The following is an 18,733-nucleotide window of genomic DNA, read 5'->3' as shown; positions in this document are numbered from 1 at the left end:
ATTGCAAATATTTGCCTCTGCTTTTATCATGGGGTCCAGAGATGATCTTTTTTTGCAGACGCCATACTGATTTGTGTTTAGTAAATTATATTTTTCCAAGAACCAGGTTGTTCACCATTTTCTCCAGGGTTTTCCTGAGGCAACTTGTTATAGCCATTGGTCGATAATTTGTGGTGATCGTATGATCTTTGTCAGGTTTAGGGAAAGCAATTACAAGAGAGTGATGCCAGGAGTTTGGATAATAGTTTTTGATATATAAATTCTATTGTATAAATTAAGTAACATATTTAGAGATTTTTGACTAAGTTGCTGTATCATTTGATATTGAACACTGTCAGGTCCAGCTGCACTCCTCCTTGAATTAGCCAAAGCTTTCTGCATTTCTTCTATATTAAAGGCTCGCTGTATGGGAGATGTTCGCTGGTATTGAAGTTTAATTTGTATTTTTCTACTACAGATTTCGTTTTCTGAAAGGATGGGATATATGCCGATACTGCTGATATACTTGCAAAAGTAACTGCATGTTTGCAATTTCCTTGGAGTTAGCGATCTCCTGTCCATTCAAGTTTATAAGTGGAGTTGGTAGTGAAAGATATTTCCCACTAATTTTCTGATTTTGTTCAATATAACACGAGTATCTGTATTTCTGTTAATTGTGGAGGCGAAACCTATCCATGATTCCTTTCCACTCCTACGCCGGATATATCTGGCTTTAGCTCTGGCTTTTTTTAAATTTATGAGATTGGCAGAGGTGGGATAGTTTTGGAAGAGATTCCAAGCCTTATTTCTTCTCTCTCTCTCTCTCTCTCTCTCTGTCAAACTGCATTCATCATTCCACCACGTTGCAGCATGTTTATAATACTTTCCAGAAGACCGACAGAGTGTAGCTTCAGCTGCCATTAATATCTGGTTTATACCAGGGCCAAATTGGAAATCTCAGCTAACCATGCAATAGACATCCTACAGGACTGTACTGTTAACAATAATCTCTGTATATCACCGACCAAAACAAGCTGAATACTGCTAAAAGGGATCCTGGATAAAAGGAGACCGACCCAAATCCAGATTCAAGGAACTACCATAAAGCTGACCACGGAACTAAAGCATCTCAGCATTGTGATAGATAAAAACCTGTCATATATATACCGCACCTGACTTATATCCAGAGGAAAATCAGGAGTTACTCTGCACTGTTTGTAAGAGTCTTCTGCAAAAGACTCTCACAGACAGTGCATATCTCGGGCTTTACTACAAAGCAGTCTCTTATCAGCTATTTCGTATGCTGCTGGTGTATGGTTTTGCAAGGCCACCACAGTGGTAAACAGAAAGAAATTGGGAACTACACAGCGATGTATACTTCTTACCATTTTGAGAGCTTGCAGCACCGTCAGTACCCATGTGCTCCAGGCCCTGACAGGGGCCCTTTCCCTAGATCTGGAGATCATCCGCAATGGGCTGCTCTACCAACTTTCAAAGGGCAGAAGTGTCACCTGCCTTGATTTCACGACACCTCTCCACATACTTCCAGCAGGCCTGGCAGACATCAACTAAAGGAGAAATTACCAGGAAATTTATCCCCAACCATACAAGTGGTTTACCCCCAACTATCCTCCTTGGCTCTCCCTGGTACTTCTTACCTCCTATCTGCTTACTGGATATGGGCAACAAAGAGATAAACTACAAGGCTTCGGACTCACTGACACCTCTCTGTGCTACTATGGCCAGTGTGAAACGTGAGGACACTTAATGTACCACTGCTGCCTGTATGGAGATCTTTGCTGCCAACTTATTATGCACATCCACCTATCACTGCAAGACCAGGAACATCTCATCCTAATCGAAGAGGACATCTACAAAGCATTTACCCAATTTGCCCAGAACCTCTTCACAAGAAGATGGACATACCCACAGCCACAACTGCAAGAATAACTAATCATTGTGCAGCCTGCATGACTGATTGAACCGCTGGACTCTGGCAAACCACCAGTGAACAGCAAGCCTCTCCCTGCCTACAAACCATCCCCGATCTCACACCTCAACAGAAACAACCCCAAGGACTTACACCACAGACAGGAGTCAACCCCATGCATGTACATGATGCATCCTAGAGGAGACATCATCCCATGAATGACAATCCACAAATCCTGGATGGGACACCATCCTGTGGAGGACTTCGCATCAACCCTGGATGGGACATCATCCCGTGAATGAAATACATCAATCGTGGATGGGACATCAACCAAAGGACTACTATCCTAAAATCCTGGATGGGATATTATCCCGCGATGACTTCTGTAGCTCGCTATATGCCTCTTGGCGATTTGAGCCGGGCACCCTTGCCTGGCTCACTCACTCACTCCCTGGTAGTGGGGAGAGGAGACGGCCTCTCTGTCTAGTCCCTGTTTATTTGTTCGTTTCAGGATTGATTAGGTGCATCAGCAACTATGGCCACAGTGCGCCAATCTCCTCCCCACGGGGAGGAGATTGGCGCACTGTGGTGTCCCCAGGAGTGGCTGCCCCACAGGCCACTCCTGGGGACACCTTCTCTATTGTCCTCATATTTCCAACTTCCCCCCCCAGCCTTCAGTCTCTCCCCCCACTCTACCTTCACACAAGTGTACGTCCCACACAGCGAAAATTAGAAATATCAAAATTCAAATTGCTCATGACCCTTCCGGCCTAGAAAAATTCTAGCATAATCCCCCCCCCACCTTTTTTTACATAGGCCCTAGCCACTGAAATCTCAGGAAATTAGGTGGCAAGATCTGCCAGAGTACCATTTAAAATACTGGTGTGCCTAGTCTGCCTCCATGGAGCCATGTGTGGGCAGCAGTAAGCCCCAATGGCTAAATGGTCAGATGAACAACGGCACATGACACTACACTTAATATCCATACTCTTTTAAATCTCTGGCATTTACAGCGGTAATGTAATACACGACAACGTACACTATGCTGAGATGGGGAAACCCCATGGTGCCATTTGACCCTAAACACCCTTTACACTAATATTTGGTTTGTGACATGAGTTATAGTGTTGTCTATTGGCTGAGTAGTGATTATTTGTTCATCTATTGTATATTTTGTCCAGTCAGCTTTATGAAATCTCTATATTTTTGGCCATCGTAATGTGTAATATCATTTGTTAATATTTTGCAGACCACGGGGAGATGGTCACTGTTAAGTGGATTGTTCAGAGATCCAATAATTTCTCAATCAATCTTCCACATTGGTGTTGAGACCCACACAGTGGGATGGTGCCCATTTATGTGGTAGCTACCAACACAGCTACCAAGGGGTGGTAGCTGTGTTGTCAATGCTTCAAGATCTATGTATACACAGTCTTGATTTGGAGGAAGGTAATGAGACCAGTGAGAATGTACACTGGACTGAGATTCATACTACAACTGCTTCCAAAGATGTTTGCAGTTTGAGGGATTTGCACGGAATTCTGGAGTCAATTAAAATAGCCACTCCGCCATGTGCTCCACTGGAAGGAAATCGGTCTTGTCTGTAGACCGAAACGGTTCACTGCTATGTTTAATAGTGGAGTCAGATTTGTTTCTTGAAGGCAGACACCAATCAGATGATATTTCCCAATCATGTCACAAATATCATTGATGTTACTACAGAAACCACGACATTTCCATTATATTATTGCATGCATTATATTGGTTTCGTTTTTGTATCTGTCTTTTTGCAAATGGTGGTCCTTATTTCTTTCAGGCTTTTTCTGTTTTTTGGGGAAATATGGATGAGTATCCATCTCTTCTTCAGCATATATCTCTAAGATTGGTTCCTCTAAGACTTCTTTTTCATATGTATCTGTGTGATCATGAACAGAGGATTTGTCTCCTGTTATGGATAGGTATATGGATAGCTTCTGCGATATGTATGGAAAAAATAATATAAAATAAGAATCAGTGCAGCATTTCCACTGGTCAATGGTGAAGACAATAGGCACTTTATGCATATATGCTAATATGCTTAACAATCCTTGGTTCGAAGAAACAAAGTTGCTTCCACCGCTTCCAATCAAGCCAGTTAAAGCACTGGTTCCTCAAGGTAACCTTCAAGCATATACACTGTACTTCCAAAGTTGCACGATGCAAAAGTGAAAGGTAGCATATTTTTTAATCCATAAGTTAAGCAGATGTAGGCTTCACTTCGAGAAATGGAACACAAAATGACTAATACCAAGTGAAATGTCTGGATCAATTTCACCTTGTAATGAATGACTTTCTTGGCAAAATTATGAATATTAGGAGTTAAAATTAACTGGTTGAAAACATGATTGAAAATTATGAAAAAACAGGATGCAGATTGTTAACCAAGCTCCATTACTTGCACTCTTACCTGGATTTCTTTCAGGTAAAATCTGGGTGATGTTGGAGATGGTAGAGTCAAACCAGAAATGGTCAAGTGGTAATCAATGGACACTGCTCTTTGTGTACTAATATTATTAGTGGAGTCCCTAAGGGTTTGGTGTTAGGACCATTGTTGTTTTCTATATTTATCAATGATATTGACGAAGGTATATCAAGCTTAATAGCCAAGTTTGCAGGATTGTTAATGACAGCAATGACAGAATGCTGCTGCAACAGAATCTAGAAAAGTTGAGCAGATGGACTGAGAGGTGGCAACTGAAGTTTAACATTGACAAATGCAAAGTATTGCATATGGGTAGCAGTAATCCAGAGTAATGTACCAACCGCAGTACTACACTCGGGGTAGTGAGAATGAAAGACCTGGGAGTTGTTGTTGTTGAAGTAGAATTTATTGGCGCAAGGGCTACTATGGCCAAAATGCGCCTATAATTTAAAATTGTTGGTCAATAGACCTGGGAGTAACTATCCAGTCAGATATGAAGTTCTCTGAGCAGCGCAGACAGCCAGGACAGCTCATGGGATCTTGTCAATGATATTCAAGAACTTTGCTAGCAGGGATAAGGAGGTGATTATCCCTTTGTATAAGGCAATGGTCAGGCCACCTTCAGTACTGTAAACAGATCTGGAGGCCTCATTTTACAAAGGATGTAGAGCTGCTGTAATGAGTACAGAGAAGGGCAACAAGATTGGTGAGGGGAACAAAAAGTTGTCCTTGCCAAGAAAGGCTTAAGTCCTGCAAATTGCAGTGTCTGGAGACTAGGCATCTGTGAGGTGATCTGATTGAGGTGTATAAGGCTTTGAATGGTTTGAGCAAGCTCAATGCTAATGTGCTTCTTCCTCTTTCTCAGATTACACGCTTAAGGAAATAGTTGCAGAGTAGATGTGTGAAATTTGCCTTTAGCTAACGAGTGGTTGATTGCTGGAACAAACTTCCATCTGTTATTGCGGAAGTTGATATCTTAAATAGACAAGGGAAAAACTGGACAAACTTTTGGAGCAAATGGATAGGTGAAATGGGAAGGGTTTTTTTTATTTTGGCCGATGGTATATAAAAGCTTGCTTTCTTGCATCATATGCCACTATTAATGCTATTGAAGACCATGGGAAGCGATTTCATAGGACCTATTGTCAACAGAGAAGAGTTATCAAGGTAAGTGAGTTGAAGCTATGATGGGCAATGCTCCTGTAATGTTGCAAAATGCAGATTTGCCTAAAAGATTAACATGGGAGTTCCCATGCCAAGCCACCCATCTCCAAAGTCACCCTTCAGAAGCTTTAAATATGTCATCTCCACCAAGTAGTTTATTAAATAAGCTTTCAAAATTATCACTACTCCTGATTCAGTACCATTTATCAGTACTCCATCTTTATCAGTACAAAATAATCAGCACCATTTATCAGTACTCCTTCGCTAAACTTCTGTAAAAAAAAAACCACTTGTTTAAACATTGGTCCACATCACTATTTTCAGTCTAGTTTTCTTTCTTTGGAGGCCTACTTCATCTTCTATGAGGTCTACAAATGAATGCAATTTTCTTCCTCTTTCACCCAATGTGAATTGTTTCTTCTGGAATTCCACACTCACAAAATATACTGCACTTTGTTTAAAAACTTCAGTCTTACTGATTTACTAATTTTACTGTGTATTTATTTCTGATACCCCAGAATTTAACATGTGTTGAGAAAACTAAATCAAACTGTCCAAGCCTATCATAGTGCTGAAGTGAAGCCACGTGATTTCTCCATAAATCACTTGTCAGTTCATGTATATTTTTATCTAGTGTAACTTCTAGTCAAAGAAAGGAAGACTTGCCTAAAAGATTATCATGGGAGATCCCATGACAAGCCTTTCATCTCCAAAGTCACTCTTCAGAAGCTTTAAATGTGCCATTTCCACCAAGTCATTTATTAAATTTAAGTGGCTGTGCTTTCAAAATAATCCATTTATCAGTAAAATCTTGTAAACTGTTGTTTACAAAAATTTACTTTATAACTAATGCAATTGAGTATTTTCAGGTCTTTAAATTCTCAAAAACATGAGTAAATCAATGAACAATTGCATTAATACTAAAAAATTAAAAAAAAAAAAAAAAAGAACCCCTCAAACTGTAGAAAAAGAAACTTAAGATATAATTTTATTAAATACTATTTTTTTAAGTAATTAGTTTACATACACCAGTTCTCCTGGAAACAAATGAAGTATTTCATCCAAGATAGGTTTAAAACAAGTCTTTCTTTCTTGCTCACCCTCTTCACTCCATTCTCTTACAATCTGCTTAAATATGCTTTGCACTTTATCCATATCTGATGGCGATGCCTGAATGTGACCCAACGCTTTCTGAAAAAGTAATTTTTATTGCACTAGTAAAATAAACAATTCAAGAAAATAAAATTTTAATCTTATACTACATAAGATAGCATATGATTTGCATAAAATGCAAATTTAACAAAGAATTATGAGAATTATATTTGCACCCATGCTGATTTTTTTTTTTTGTAAATAAGCACTTCATAAAAAATTATTTGTCTCACATATAAAAGTAATAATAGCTCTGACAAAGAAAAAATTCTTCCGAAAATACCAATAAATGTCCTGCATGACTAAAAATATGCATTAAATAAACTACTTTAATGCTATCCAACAGGGCAGGTATAAACTATCCCAACAATGGTTAAACAAAATGCACCATTTTATCACCTTCAGATAACATAACTAAATAATAAAAAAAAACAAATCAGGTAACACCCTCCCCATCCCCACCTTTTAAGCATATTATTTAATTTTTTCCATTTTCTGTGAGCAACCAAATTGAAAGTAAATAACTAATGCTGGGGATTTAGCAACAAGTCCCCACTCATTCCTGTGTCAGCAAACAGAATTTATCAGTTATGCAGATGACTTGAAGCTCCTCTATCGGATCAACGGGACCACCCGACCTGATTCTGTTTCTGAAACCATTATCAACAGCCTTAAGAATCTGATTACATACTTAGCACAGTTTTCTCTTAAGATTAATCCAAACAAATCTGCACAAATGGTGTTTTCACTCAAATCAAACCCAACGCAACTAAACCTGGAAATCTACGGAACCCCCATCGCCCCAGTCACCAAGCACAGAGATCTCGGCATTATATTCTGAGTTTTATATTCTAAATTCAGTTTCAAACACCATGTTGCAGACATTCACAACAAGGTCTGCAGATTAAGATGGCTTGCCAAACAACACCTCCATGTCACAGAGCCTAAGTGCACGCTCCAATACATATACCAGTTTCTGCAGCCAGTCATCACCTACGGTTCAGAAATCTGGGCATCAGCAACGAAAACAATGCTGAAAACCATTGCATCCAATGAGTACTGGCTTCTTCAGTGGGTCCTCTTCAAGCATAAACTGCCACCACTCACACACACTTCAGATATCACCCAATTCCGGCACCCCCCTCCCCCCATACTTCTCCTTCAACCCATTCACGGTACTAAGTACTATAGGTTTTGATACCTTTCGTGTTTGGGGTTTTCATAAAAAAAAAATAAAAAAAACTTCTAAATTACAGAAAAGTCTCCAAACGGATATTCACCCTCTGCTTGCTCATGTCAATTAAAATGAGAGTAGGTGAAGTGAATATGCCAAGTTTTTGGCAGATGTGCAATTAGAGGATCCCCCCCCCCCCTTAAGAGCCCTCTCCCTTCTTTGTGGTCTGTGGCGTGGATGCTCAGGATAGGGGATAGATTCCTGCCCATGGAGATGCTCCACAATGTCCAGGAGACGGATGTGGACGATAAAATGTACAGAAGATGCATCATCAGAGAACAGCTTGCGTCTTCAGCTGAGTGACTGCCATTGTCTTTTCTTCGCTTCTCATGTTCTTTCATTTCCCGTGTTAATATCAATTTTATATGTAAAATATGTAATTATACATTTTATGTTTTAATATATGTTTTATGTAATTTTTCCTGTATTAGTTATTTCATATTAAACCCCTAGCATTGCTGCTGTTATGGGTATTATTGCATCAGGCAATCATGTAACCATTCACTGCCTGCAATAAAGATATTAATTAATTAACAAGCGGATGCATTCACAAATTAGACCACAGATATGAACTGTCAAGAGCGGGCTGTTTTGATTCAACGTGAGGTAGTTTTATTATGAGACTCAATTGTGATGGTAAACTGGGGAATATATTTTATAATAAAGATAGACAGCGCAGTACCAGAATATTTTTGCCTGTTTCAACAACCAATGATTTAACTAACCAGTTATCAATTCTCAAGGAAACTAATTGGGCCTTGGTGGGTTGGGTTTGGTTTTTTGGGTTTTAATGGTGCAACAGCAACTAGGGCTATAATGTGCCTCCTTGGTGGGTACCAGTGGGTACTAAAGATATTAAATGCAAACAAAATTGAGAATATGGTTGAAACCATAGGACCTTGGGGAAAAAATGTCATGAGTTAGGATAAAAAGTACTTGTGTCAGAAATCCTACTCAGGCACAATAAGAAGGATTTTATCATGTAAGGTTTGTTAATTAATTCTAGGCTTGATGGGACCTTGTAGAACTAACAGAAAGATTTTCACCAGAATGGCCTGCCCTAGTTAGTTGGGAAATTTATTTTGTAGGGATGTGTACATCTGAACAGATAAGGGTCCTTGTTGAGGTCATTAAAGGGACTTTTAAAAGTCCCTTTAAAGACCAGTCCCTTTCCCTTAAGTTTTCAGGGAGGGAAAAGAACTAAACAAGAGGGAGGCAGAGAGATGCAATTTGTTAGTCGTATGTGTCAAAGTTAGGATGATCACATTTTCAGGGATGAAAACCAGGACAAAATTTTGAAGATGACAGAACTGGACAAAATGCACCCCAAGCTATAAAAGTAAAAAAAAAATTTTAAAAATGCATAAAACTAACAATAAAAAAGCAAGGGCAATACAATTATCTGATTTTTCTTATGGTACCATCATTTAAGTAAACAGTAATATTATATCACAAAGCATTACACAAACAGATCTGCACTTTTAGGAGCACAAAAATTCCAGTTATCACATTTTATATAATAAAGTTATTATAAATACATACTTACCAAAAAAATGTGAACTTTTGTACTAAGACAGTCACAGACAGAAGAAATGTACATAAATTTGGATAAATGCAAATAGATACAAAGAAAACTATGATAGGTGATGATTTGTTGCTGTGTTGAGTAAAAGACTGCATAGACTGTTCGACTGTAGTAATCTGCAGCCAGAATGGGGAATATGCATGATCTATCTTTGGAAAAGACCTTATCGTCGGTGCATGTTTAGCAGCAGTAGCCATGATTCAAGGAACGAAAGAATTAACAGATTTTTCAAAACCATTCATCTCAAGGGTTTATAATGACTGGAAAGCATGCAGTTCTCCCACATCTCAAAGGCATAAATGTGGCAGAAAAATAAAACTTGAAGAGCAAAGCCATTGTACTCTAAAGACTGTACAGAAAAAGAGGACATCCAGTGCACAGAAAATAATATCTAAATTCAACTGAGCCTATTTCAACCCGTATCATGCTCAGGAAAATAAAGAAATTGAGTATTGGCAGTCGCCGGCCTATTCTGAAGCCACTTGTTTCAGAGAAAAACAAAAAAATCCCCTTGCAGTGGTGCCAAGAACATTGTGATTGGAAAGTGGAACAATGGAAGAAAGTCGTGCGGTCAGATGAATCACGATACTTTGTTTTACACTGATGGTAGGCAGAGAGTATGGCGAGAACCTTACAAAGTGATGGACCCTGCTTTCCTTGTTAAGACAATAAAGCATCTGGAAGTGGTATCATGGCATGGGGAATGTTTTCTTGGCATAGACTGGATCTGCTGATAGCAATGGAAGGTTGAATGTCATCCAGGGAGTATCTGAATTTTGTATTAGATCTACTGCACCCTGCAACGTTACACTTTTATCCCAAAGGTGATGGCCACTTTATGGATAACAATGCAACAGTGCATCATACCAGAATCATGCAAGGATGGCTCGGAGAACATGACATGGATTTCCACCATCTTCCCTGGCCCTCCACACCTATTGAGAACACATGGGGATATGCTGAAGAGAGCTATTCAGCAACAAAGTTCTCTTCCTTGAACTTTGTCGTAGCTACACAATATTTTGCTTGAAGAATAGTTACAATTAGATCAAAACACACTAAAAACACTTTATAGAATCCATGCTGCACCACACACTTGTTATTCGAAACAAAGCAGCCCAATTTGATGAATAAAGGTTTTTTTTGGCTAGAGTGTGTAAATAAACTATTATATAATATTGTTTATTATATAAACAATTATATAAATAAACTACAGGAACACACAAATCAAAAAATACATTTTAAGAGGAAAAGTCCGTAACCCACACAGTCAGGTCTGACATAGCCTAGTGGTCAGGAGCGAGAGTGCATAGCACATGTTCCTTGAGTGGACCGGGGTTCAAGCCCGTTACTACTAAATACGATAAATATTTGTATTGACGATTTATTATAAACTCTACTGACTTGGTTGTCATGCTGGAATATAAACAGAAAATTTATTTATTTAAGTAAAAAAAGAAATAAACATGAAACTACTGACCTGAACAAAATTTATTTTTTCAACATAATCATCAAAAACTTTTATACACTTGTCCCATTACTTTATCAAATAGTGGAAACTCACTAAACCTTTTGGAAAAAGCAGGAGGCTTTTTTAAAGTCCACATTGCACTAGAAATTAAATTTCACTATAAAAACACATATTTTATATTAAAATACAGCCATAGGATTATTTACCAGTAAGTATGCTTTTAAATACAGTTAATTAGCTTACCTACCAATTTTCTGTCTGTAGATTTTTGTTTGGATATTCTGTTAGCAATTAACTAATTTTAATTACTTCAAGAAAAATACTGTTGCAGATTTTGTCCTCTTCAGACTTGTCAGGAGCATTTGCAAAGCTTCACCAGAAAGAGAACATTTGAACTCGTTTTTGGTTTTCTGACCCAGCTGAATATACTCTCACAAAAGAAATTATTAAAATACCAAGCATGACTTGGGATAATTTGTCATATTTCAGACTTCCTTGTGCATTTTTCAGTTCCCCAACCAAGGACCACAGTACAATTCTTTCTTCTTTCATAATAGTATCTGGTAGGTTCCCTCACTGAAACTGACAGAACTGGTGCTGAAAAACATCCATTTCTTCATCTTTAATGACACCAAGCAGTAATGGAAAATTGTGCACAAAATGTTCCAATTTGAAAGTCACGCAATGCCAATTGATGAAACTTGTGCTGCCTCAGCATTTATAAGAAAATTATTTTTCAATGGGAACTTATGCACAATGTTGTCACTGCAGCCACAAAGTACTTCCACACTGAGCAAAAGAAAATAATCTCCATGACCTTGGCAATAGAAATACTTATGACCATTTTAAATCAGACTCATCCCTCTGGTTTAATCTGCTATGGTAATCAATTTCCAAAACGGCAGTGGAATATTTGTAAAATAAACATTTGTAAAATAAATTTTCACATAACATTCTTCAACATAACTAGGAGTACATGGCATATGGATGTTAGGTATTGAAGAGCTGTCTATCTAATATATGTACATAACATGTCCCATGCACCTAAAACACCAATCAACCAATCATCTTAAAATGTCCATAAATACGTACATAGTATAGTAGAGAAATGTCATCCTCTGCATAAATGGAGAAAAACATACCATTTAAATGGGTCCATTTATACTGCCAGCATCACCTTACTTATATTGTAATGTGGCTCTATATATATTTCATTAATATTACTGTAAAAGTCTGGCAGAAATCTGTCAAATTACAAGTTATTACTAAATCTTACACAAATCAAAATTTTGCATATACAGTATTAACTGATTCCAAATTTATCTACATGTGCTTCTAAAAACTTTGTTAATATGTGTAATATAATAATAATCTTATATGCCCCTCCCTGTATATATCCCCCAACATACCAGTGTGTGCGAGAGTGAGCTGTGGCTCACATCACTTTTCTCCACACACAGGGTCATATGCATTGCTTTAAAACCTCTGGTATCTGCTTGCTGTAATGGGTATATGAAGCCTTCGCCCTAACAGACAATAAAGATTTCCATTAATAAAAAAACAAAAGAAAGAACAATGCCAGATAATCCTATTTGTAACTATTAGTCATGATTTCATTGGATCTTGTTTTATAAAATTTCAAACATTGGCATGATATGAATGAATTATATATATATATATTTAAAAAAAGGTACTGGCAAGACTTCTGACTTGATTGTTGCAGCACCATACCTCTCACCATTTTTTAAGAATGGTATCTATTTTTCATAACAATGCCAAGAAAAATGAGTAAAAAAACTGGAGGCACTTTATATTGATTCTTCAGTGGAAAACTGTCCGGTGAATATATGAATCGATTAATTTTTAAGATCAGTGAGGGCCAGGTTACAGGTTAACATGGAAATCTGAAAGACACTGAATTGAAACACCAGCTCTTGGGTATGAGAAAAACAGTAGTATTACCAAGAAAATTTTCTTCAGCATCTAGGCATTTATTAAAAAAGGTTAACAAAGCCTGCAGTAGCAATTTTGTTTATGTTTTCTTTGTTTTAAGTTTTCTTTTATGTAAGCACAACCAATATTCAATACTTAAAAATTTCATTCCTAACTGTGCATTTAACTCTGTCATAATCTTTTTTGATAAATGTTCATTTCTTTGAATATTCTTCCTTATAAACATGTTTACACATAGCCATTTTATTGAATGGGGAGAAAAATATTCAATGCCCTATTTTATCAATAGTTATAAATGCTACTGCATGCTGTAATTACTTTAGGCACGAAACCCACAACATAATGTCAATAAATAGTGCAAGCAAATGGGAACATATATATAATTAATACTGGTGCTCTATTACAGTTCTCCTTTCACTTCAGCAATGTTAAATGTAAAATGTACATAAAAATTAATCTACTCAGTGCACTGATCTCATATTGTGGTGGCATTTTGCTACAAGCTACCTTGGTGCTGCACTACTCTAAATAAAAAAACTTCTCGAATCGAGAGGTATACTGCCAGTTATTTAAAGTGTATGCCACTATCCAGGCTTGGTTTCAATCCCGATTGGGGTCTCCTTGATGGGTAGGTAGCCACTGTGAAGACCTGAACAACCCAGCAACAAGATATATCCACAACATGCAAGATGCACAGCTTTGAGTAAACCCTGTTTGCTCAATGCTATGACAAAAAGAGAGTATACCCACATACAATGACTTTTATAGTTTTCACAACTTTGGGCCTTTGTCCTAGGTTTAACCATGTTTAGATGACATTTAATAAGGGACAAATACAAATTGGATAAAAGTGGCTGCATCAATGTTGTTTACAAACCTGACAATCTAAAAATGTTCAATGAACGAGCATCAGACTTTACATATGAATTACAAGACCAAGAAACTGGGTATCTATTGCTAATTATCAATGAGTAGCAAATCTTGTTCAAAAATAGCAGTAGACAACCCATGACCTTTTAACAAATTTTCCCATGTGGTAGAAGCATGGTAAAAACTTTAGTTCTGAGATGGGATCTCAGCTTTACCCAATCAGCTCTGATTCTCTGCTTGGGCAAATAACCAAAAAGAACTGAATTTGCCTAATTTTCCTTAAAGTACCATATGGAGTACCATATAAAGATTAATACTCAAGATTTCTAAGAGGTACAAGCTAAAGATTATAATGATTTATGCACCAACATCGAGCCATGATGATGAAGAGGTTGAAGAAATGTACAATTGAGAGTCTTCTAGATGAGCAGAAAACTCACTACAATATTATTATGGGGGACTTCAATGCTAAGGTTGGAAAAAGGCAAAACAGCACAGAAAGAGGAACTATAGGAAATTTTGGAATTGGTGAAAGAAATAAAAGAGGTGAAAGACTTGTGGAATTTGCAGAATCTCAAGGAATGTCAGTAATGAACACTTTTTTCAAGAAAAGGGTCAACAGAAAGTGGACATGGAAGAGTCCAAATGGATTAACAACTAATGAAATCAACTTCATCCTCACTAACAGAAGATATATTGTGAATGATGTTACCGTCCTGAATAAGGTAAATGTTGGAAGTGATCACAGAATGGTAAGATGTACACTTGATATAGATGTAGGAAAGGAAAGGAAAAAACTGACTCGAGTAAATAATACAAAGGTCTTTGAAATAACAGAGGAGGAGAAAAAGCAGTATGTACTGGAACTTAAGAACAAGTTTGAGCTTCTGCAGACTGCTCAGGACCAAGATATCGACGAGGAATATTACAACTTTCTGAAAGTGATAAAGCCCAAGAAACCTATAGGGAAACAGAAATCCAAAGAAGAAAAAATTAGTCAAGAAACACTTGTCATGATGAACCAAAGACGACAAATGAAGAGCAAGAAAAACACTGACAGGGAGAAAATTGAGTATACTGAGTTATGCAAAGCCATTAGAAAGAGACTCAGAGAGGACATAAGAAGATTTAACACAAGAAAAGTAGAACAAGCATTAAGGGAAAACAAAGGATTTAAATCAGCAGCCATGAGCAGTAATACAGAAAGACAAATGATACTGAAACTGAAGAATAGCGATGGTGTACTTATAAACAGCAGAGAAGGCATAATTCAAATAGCAGAAGACTACTATAGAGAATTATACAAGGAGCGAGGGAATGATACCAGCAGTGGGGAACATGGATTGCAAAGTAGCAACACATACGACATACCCGATATTCTTCCTGATGAGGTAGAACATGCATTGAAGAAAATGAAGAATCGGAAAGCCCCGGGGGAAGATGAAGTTACTGTAGAGTTGTTAAAATTGGGAAAAGGAGACATAACACAAAAACTGGCAAGGCTCTTCACAAAGTGCATTAGAAAAGGTGTGATGCCTAAGCAGTGGAATAATGCAATCATAGTTTTGCTGCATAAGAAAGGAGATAAATCAGAAATTGGAAATTATAGACCAATTAGCTTGTTATCCCATATCTACAAGTTGTTCACAAGGGTCATTACTAACAGATTAGAAAGAATACTTGATGAGAATCAACGAAAAGAGCAAGCTGGCTTTAGGACAGGATTCTCAACTATGGATCACCTTCACGTAATATCACAGCTAATGGAGAAAGCAAATGAATATAAAACACCATTATGCCTGGCATTTGTGGATTATGAAAAGGCATTTGACTCCATACAGCATAAGGCAATGTTTCGGGCACTGGAAAGACAAGGCATAGATACTCCATATATTATGATTTTGAAGAAAGTATATGAGAGTGCTACATCCTTTATTAGACTAGACAAAGACAGTAGCAAATTTAAAATCGAGAAAGGAGTTCGACAAGGAGACACAATATCTCCGAAGCTGTTTACTGCTGCCCTTGAGGAAGCTTTCAGAAGATTAGACTGGTCGCAGAAAGGAGTCAATGTGAACGGAGAGTACCTAAACCATTTACGATTTGCAGATGACATTGTGGTCATAAGCCACGATCCCAAAGAATTAGAGGAAAATCTTAATCAGTTATGCACAGTTAGTAAGGCTAAAACAAAAGTAATGATGAACAAGTATGCCACGGAAAGGGAAATAATGATTGAAGGAGCAGTAATTGAAAAGGTGGAGTCATATACTTATCTGGGACAAGTTATTAGCTGTAATAATGATAAATGGCTGAAAGTCAAGAGAAGAATAAATTTTGGATGGATAGCATTCAGGAAATATAGCCACATACTGAAGAGCAATATCCCAGTTTGTCTGAAACGTAAAATAATGAATCAATGTATACTCCCCACCATGACTTATGGAAGTGAAACTTGGGCACTCACCAAAAGAATGGAAGAGAAGCTAAGAACTACACAGCGAAGAATGGAACGAATTATATTGGGAATCAGACTGTTAGATAAGAAGAGAAACACATGGATTAGGCAGCAAACTCAAGTAAAGGACATTCTTATCAAAACTAAAGAACTAAAATGGTCTTGGGCAGGACACATAGCTCGAAGACATGACAGATGGACTAAGAAAATAACAGAATGGTACCCAAGAGGAGCTAGAAGAAAACCTGGAAGACAAAGGCGGATATGGATAGATGAAATTCATGAGTTTTTGAGAAGTAAATGGATGGCCATTGCAAAAAACAGAAGGAACTGGAACATTGCTGGAGAGAGGCCTTCATCCTGCAGTGAATTGAAAATGGCTGATGAAAATGATGATGTAGCATTTGTAAGATTTGTGAATAATGGCGAAATTCAAGAAAACTTTTTCTCCTGCAAAGAGTTGTCCGAAACAAGCAAAGGCCAAGATATATTTAAGGTTTTGTCTTCATATCTGGCAACTAAAGATCTGTCTTGGAGGAACTGTGTTGGCATCTGTACTGATGGTGCCCCAGCAATGGTTGACTCCATGAGGGTTGTTGTTGTTGTTATTTGGTTTTTAGGAACATTAGCAACTAAGGCCATATTGCTCCGTGGATATGCAGTGGTCATTCTCTGACCTTTCTGCATCCTCCGTATTTGGTGGTCATGGGCTCAAACCCCGGTCTACATCAAGAAGCGTGTGCTACGCACTTCTGCTCCTGCCCACCTGGCTACGGAGGCGCCGACTCCATGAGGGGTTTTGCCTCTCATGTAAAAAAACAAAAAATCCTGACATTGTCACAACACATTGCTTTCTTCAGAGAGAAGTGCTGGTGTCAAAAACTCATGGAAATGAAATTAAAAAAGTTCTGGATGATGCTACAAAAATCCTGAAGTTTTTTAAACAAAGACCAGCTCACTCAAGTATGTTTAAAAAAATGTGTGAAAATCTGGATAAAGAGCATATAAATCTCTTGCTACATACAAAAATCTGGTGGCTTATCACAGGAAGAGTTCTCAACAGGGTGTTTTAGCTGGAAGGTGAATTGCAGGAGTACTTTCAAGAAAATAGCAGGCCAGATTTTGCTGAGTGCTTTGAAGATGAAGAATGGCTGCAGAAACTAGCCTGCGTAGCAGATATTTTTCATCAAATGAACCAGTTGAATAAGTCACTGCAAGGCCCTGAAGAAAATGTTTTGACTTCAAGCAACAAAATTCTTGGATTTAAAAGAAAACTGAATCTTTAGAAAAATCATCTTATAAAAGGAAATCTTGAAATGTTTCCACTGTTGCTTCGGCTTGAGAGTGGGGAAGGATATCAGGAAGTCTCAAGTCTTATTGAAAACCACCTGGAAGGACTACAAAACAAAATTGAACAGTATTTTCTGCCCCTTTCAACAAATGTGTATGACTGGGTGAGGAACCCTTTCTCTGAGTCTTCTGATCAGCCTGAGCACTTGACTTTGAAAGGAGAGGAAGAACTTTGTGAGCCGCAGTCTGATCAATTCAAGTACATTCATGATGAGATTTACTGATCTGAGCCTAGACAAGTCCTGGATTTCTTTGAAAGAAGAGTATTCCTGCCACTCAAAGGAAAGCAATGAATAATTTGCTGCAGTTTTCAAGTGTTTACATGTGTGAACAAGCATTTTTTTTGTTTAACAAGCATTAAGAACAAGGACAGAAATCGTCTCATTTAAGCTGAAGATGAAATCCGTGTGTGTGTTTATCTCAAGTTCGACCCAGAATTGAGTATTTGTGTAGCAGAAAGCAAGCTCAGGTTTCACATTAAAGAGGTAAATTTCATTCTTTATTTTTAGTTTAAAAAATAACTTTTTATGTATATATAGGCCTATCTTTTTATGTATATAAACAGATACACAGAAAAATATTATTCTCAACTCAAATAAGCAATGACAATTATTATTGGCACCTCCATAGCCAGGTGGGCAGGATCAGCAGTGCGTAGCACACGTTTCTTGATTAGACTGGGGTTCAAGCTCATGACCACCTTTATACGGAGGATGAGGAAAGGTCAGGGAATAACCACCGCATATCCCCGGAGCAATATGGCCTTAGTTGCTAATGCTCCTAAAAACCAAATAACAACATAACAATTATTATTGGATCATTATATCTACAACTTACTGATCATGTTAACATACTGTGAGCTGTAGATATAATTCTATGCAAGAGTTCCCTGAGACCTGAAAATTATTTTAAGGGTTCCTCCAGGGTAAAAAGGTTGAGAAAGGCTGTACTAGAGTATCAAAGGGTGGTGGGGTGTTTTAAACCTCAGCTAGAAATGTTCCTTCGCTTCAAGTATTCTGATTAGTAAAGATTGAATGAAACTGTTCCATGGGACCACATTCTATACAGCTGTAAATAATTAATGACTAATTGATGTTAATGACTTCAGGAAAAATGACAAAACTGT

The 18,733-nt window shown here is 37.6% G+C and overlaps 1 protein-coding gene across 3 annotated transcripts in view; it reads right to left on the bottom strand.

Moving 5' to 3' along the window:
- The window catches only part of LOC150081158 (protein-L-histidine N-pros-methyltransferase CARNMT1), a 176,199-nt gene that overhangs the window by 100,601 nt on the left and 56,865 nt on the right, over positions 1–18,733 (bottom strand). For all 3 annotated transcript variants that reach the window (XM_090380997.1, XM_090380995.1, XM_090380998.1), the window contains exon 3: positions 6,562–6,725. In XM_090380997.1, coding sequence (XP_090237123.1) covers positions 6,562–6,725 — 164 coding nt within the window. The remainder of the gene's footprint in view (positions 1–6,561; positions 6,726–18,733) is intronic.

The sequence above is a fragment of the Mastigoproctus giganteus genome, chromosome 9 (genome assembly GCF_048544385.1).
Source record: "Mastigoproctus giganteus isolate SK-2022 chromosome 9, ASM4854438v1, whole genome shotgun sequence".
NCBI classification, from domain to species: Eukaryota; Metazoa; Arthropoda; class Arachnida; order Uropygi; family Thelyphonidae; genus Mastigoproctus; species Mastigoproctus giganteus.
The sequence above is the reverse complement of the archived record's forward strand: the minus strand, read 5'-3'. Positions and strand labels throughout refer to the sequence as shown.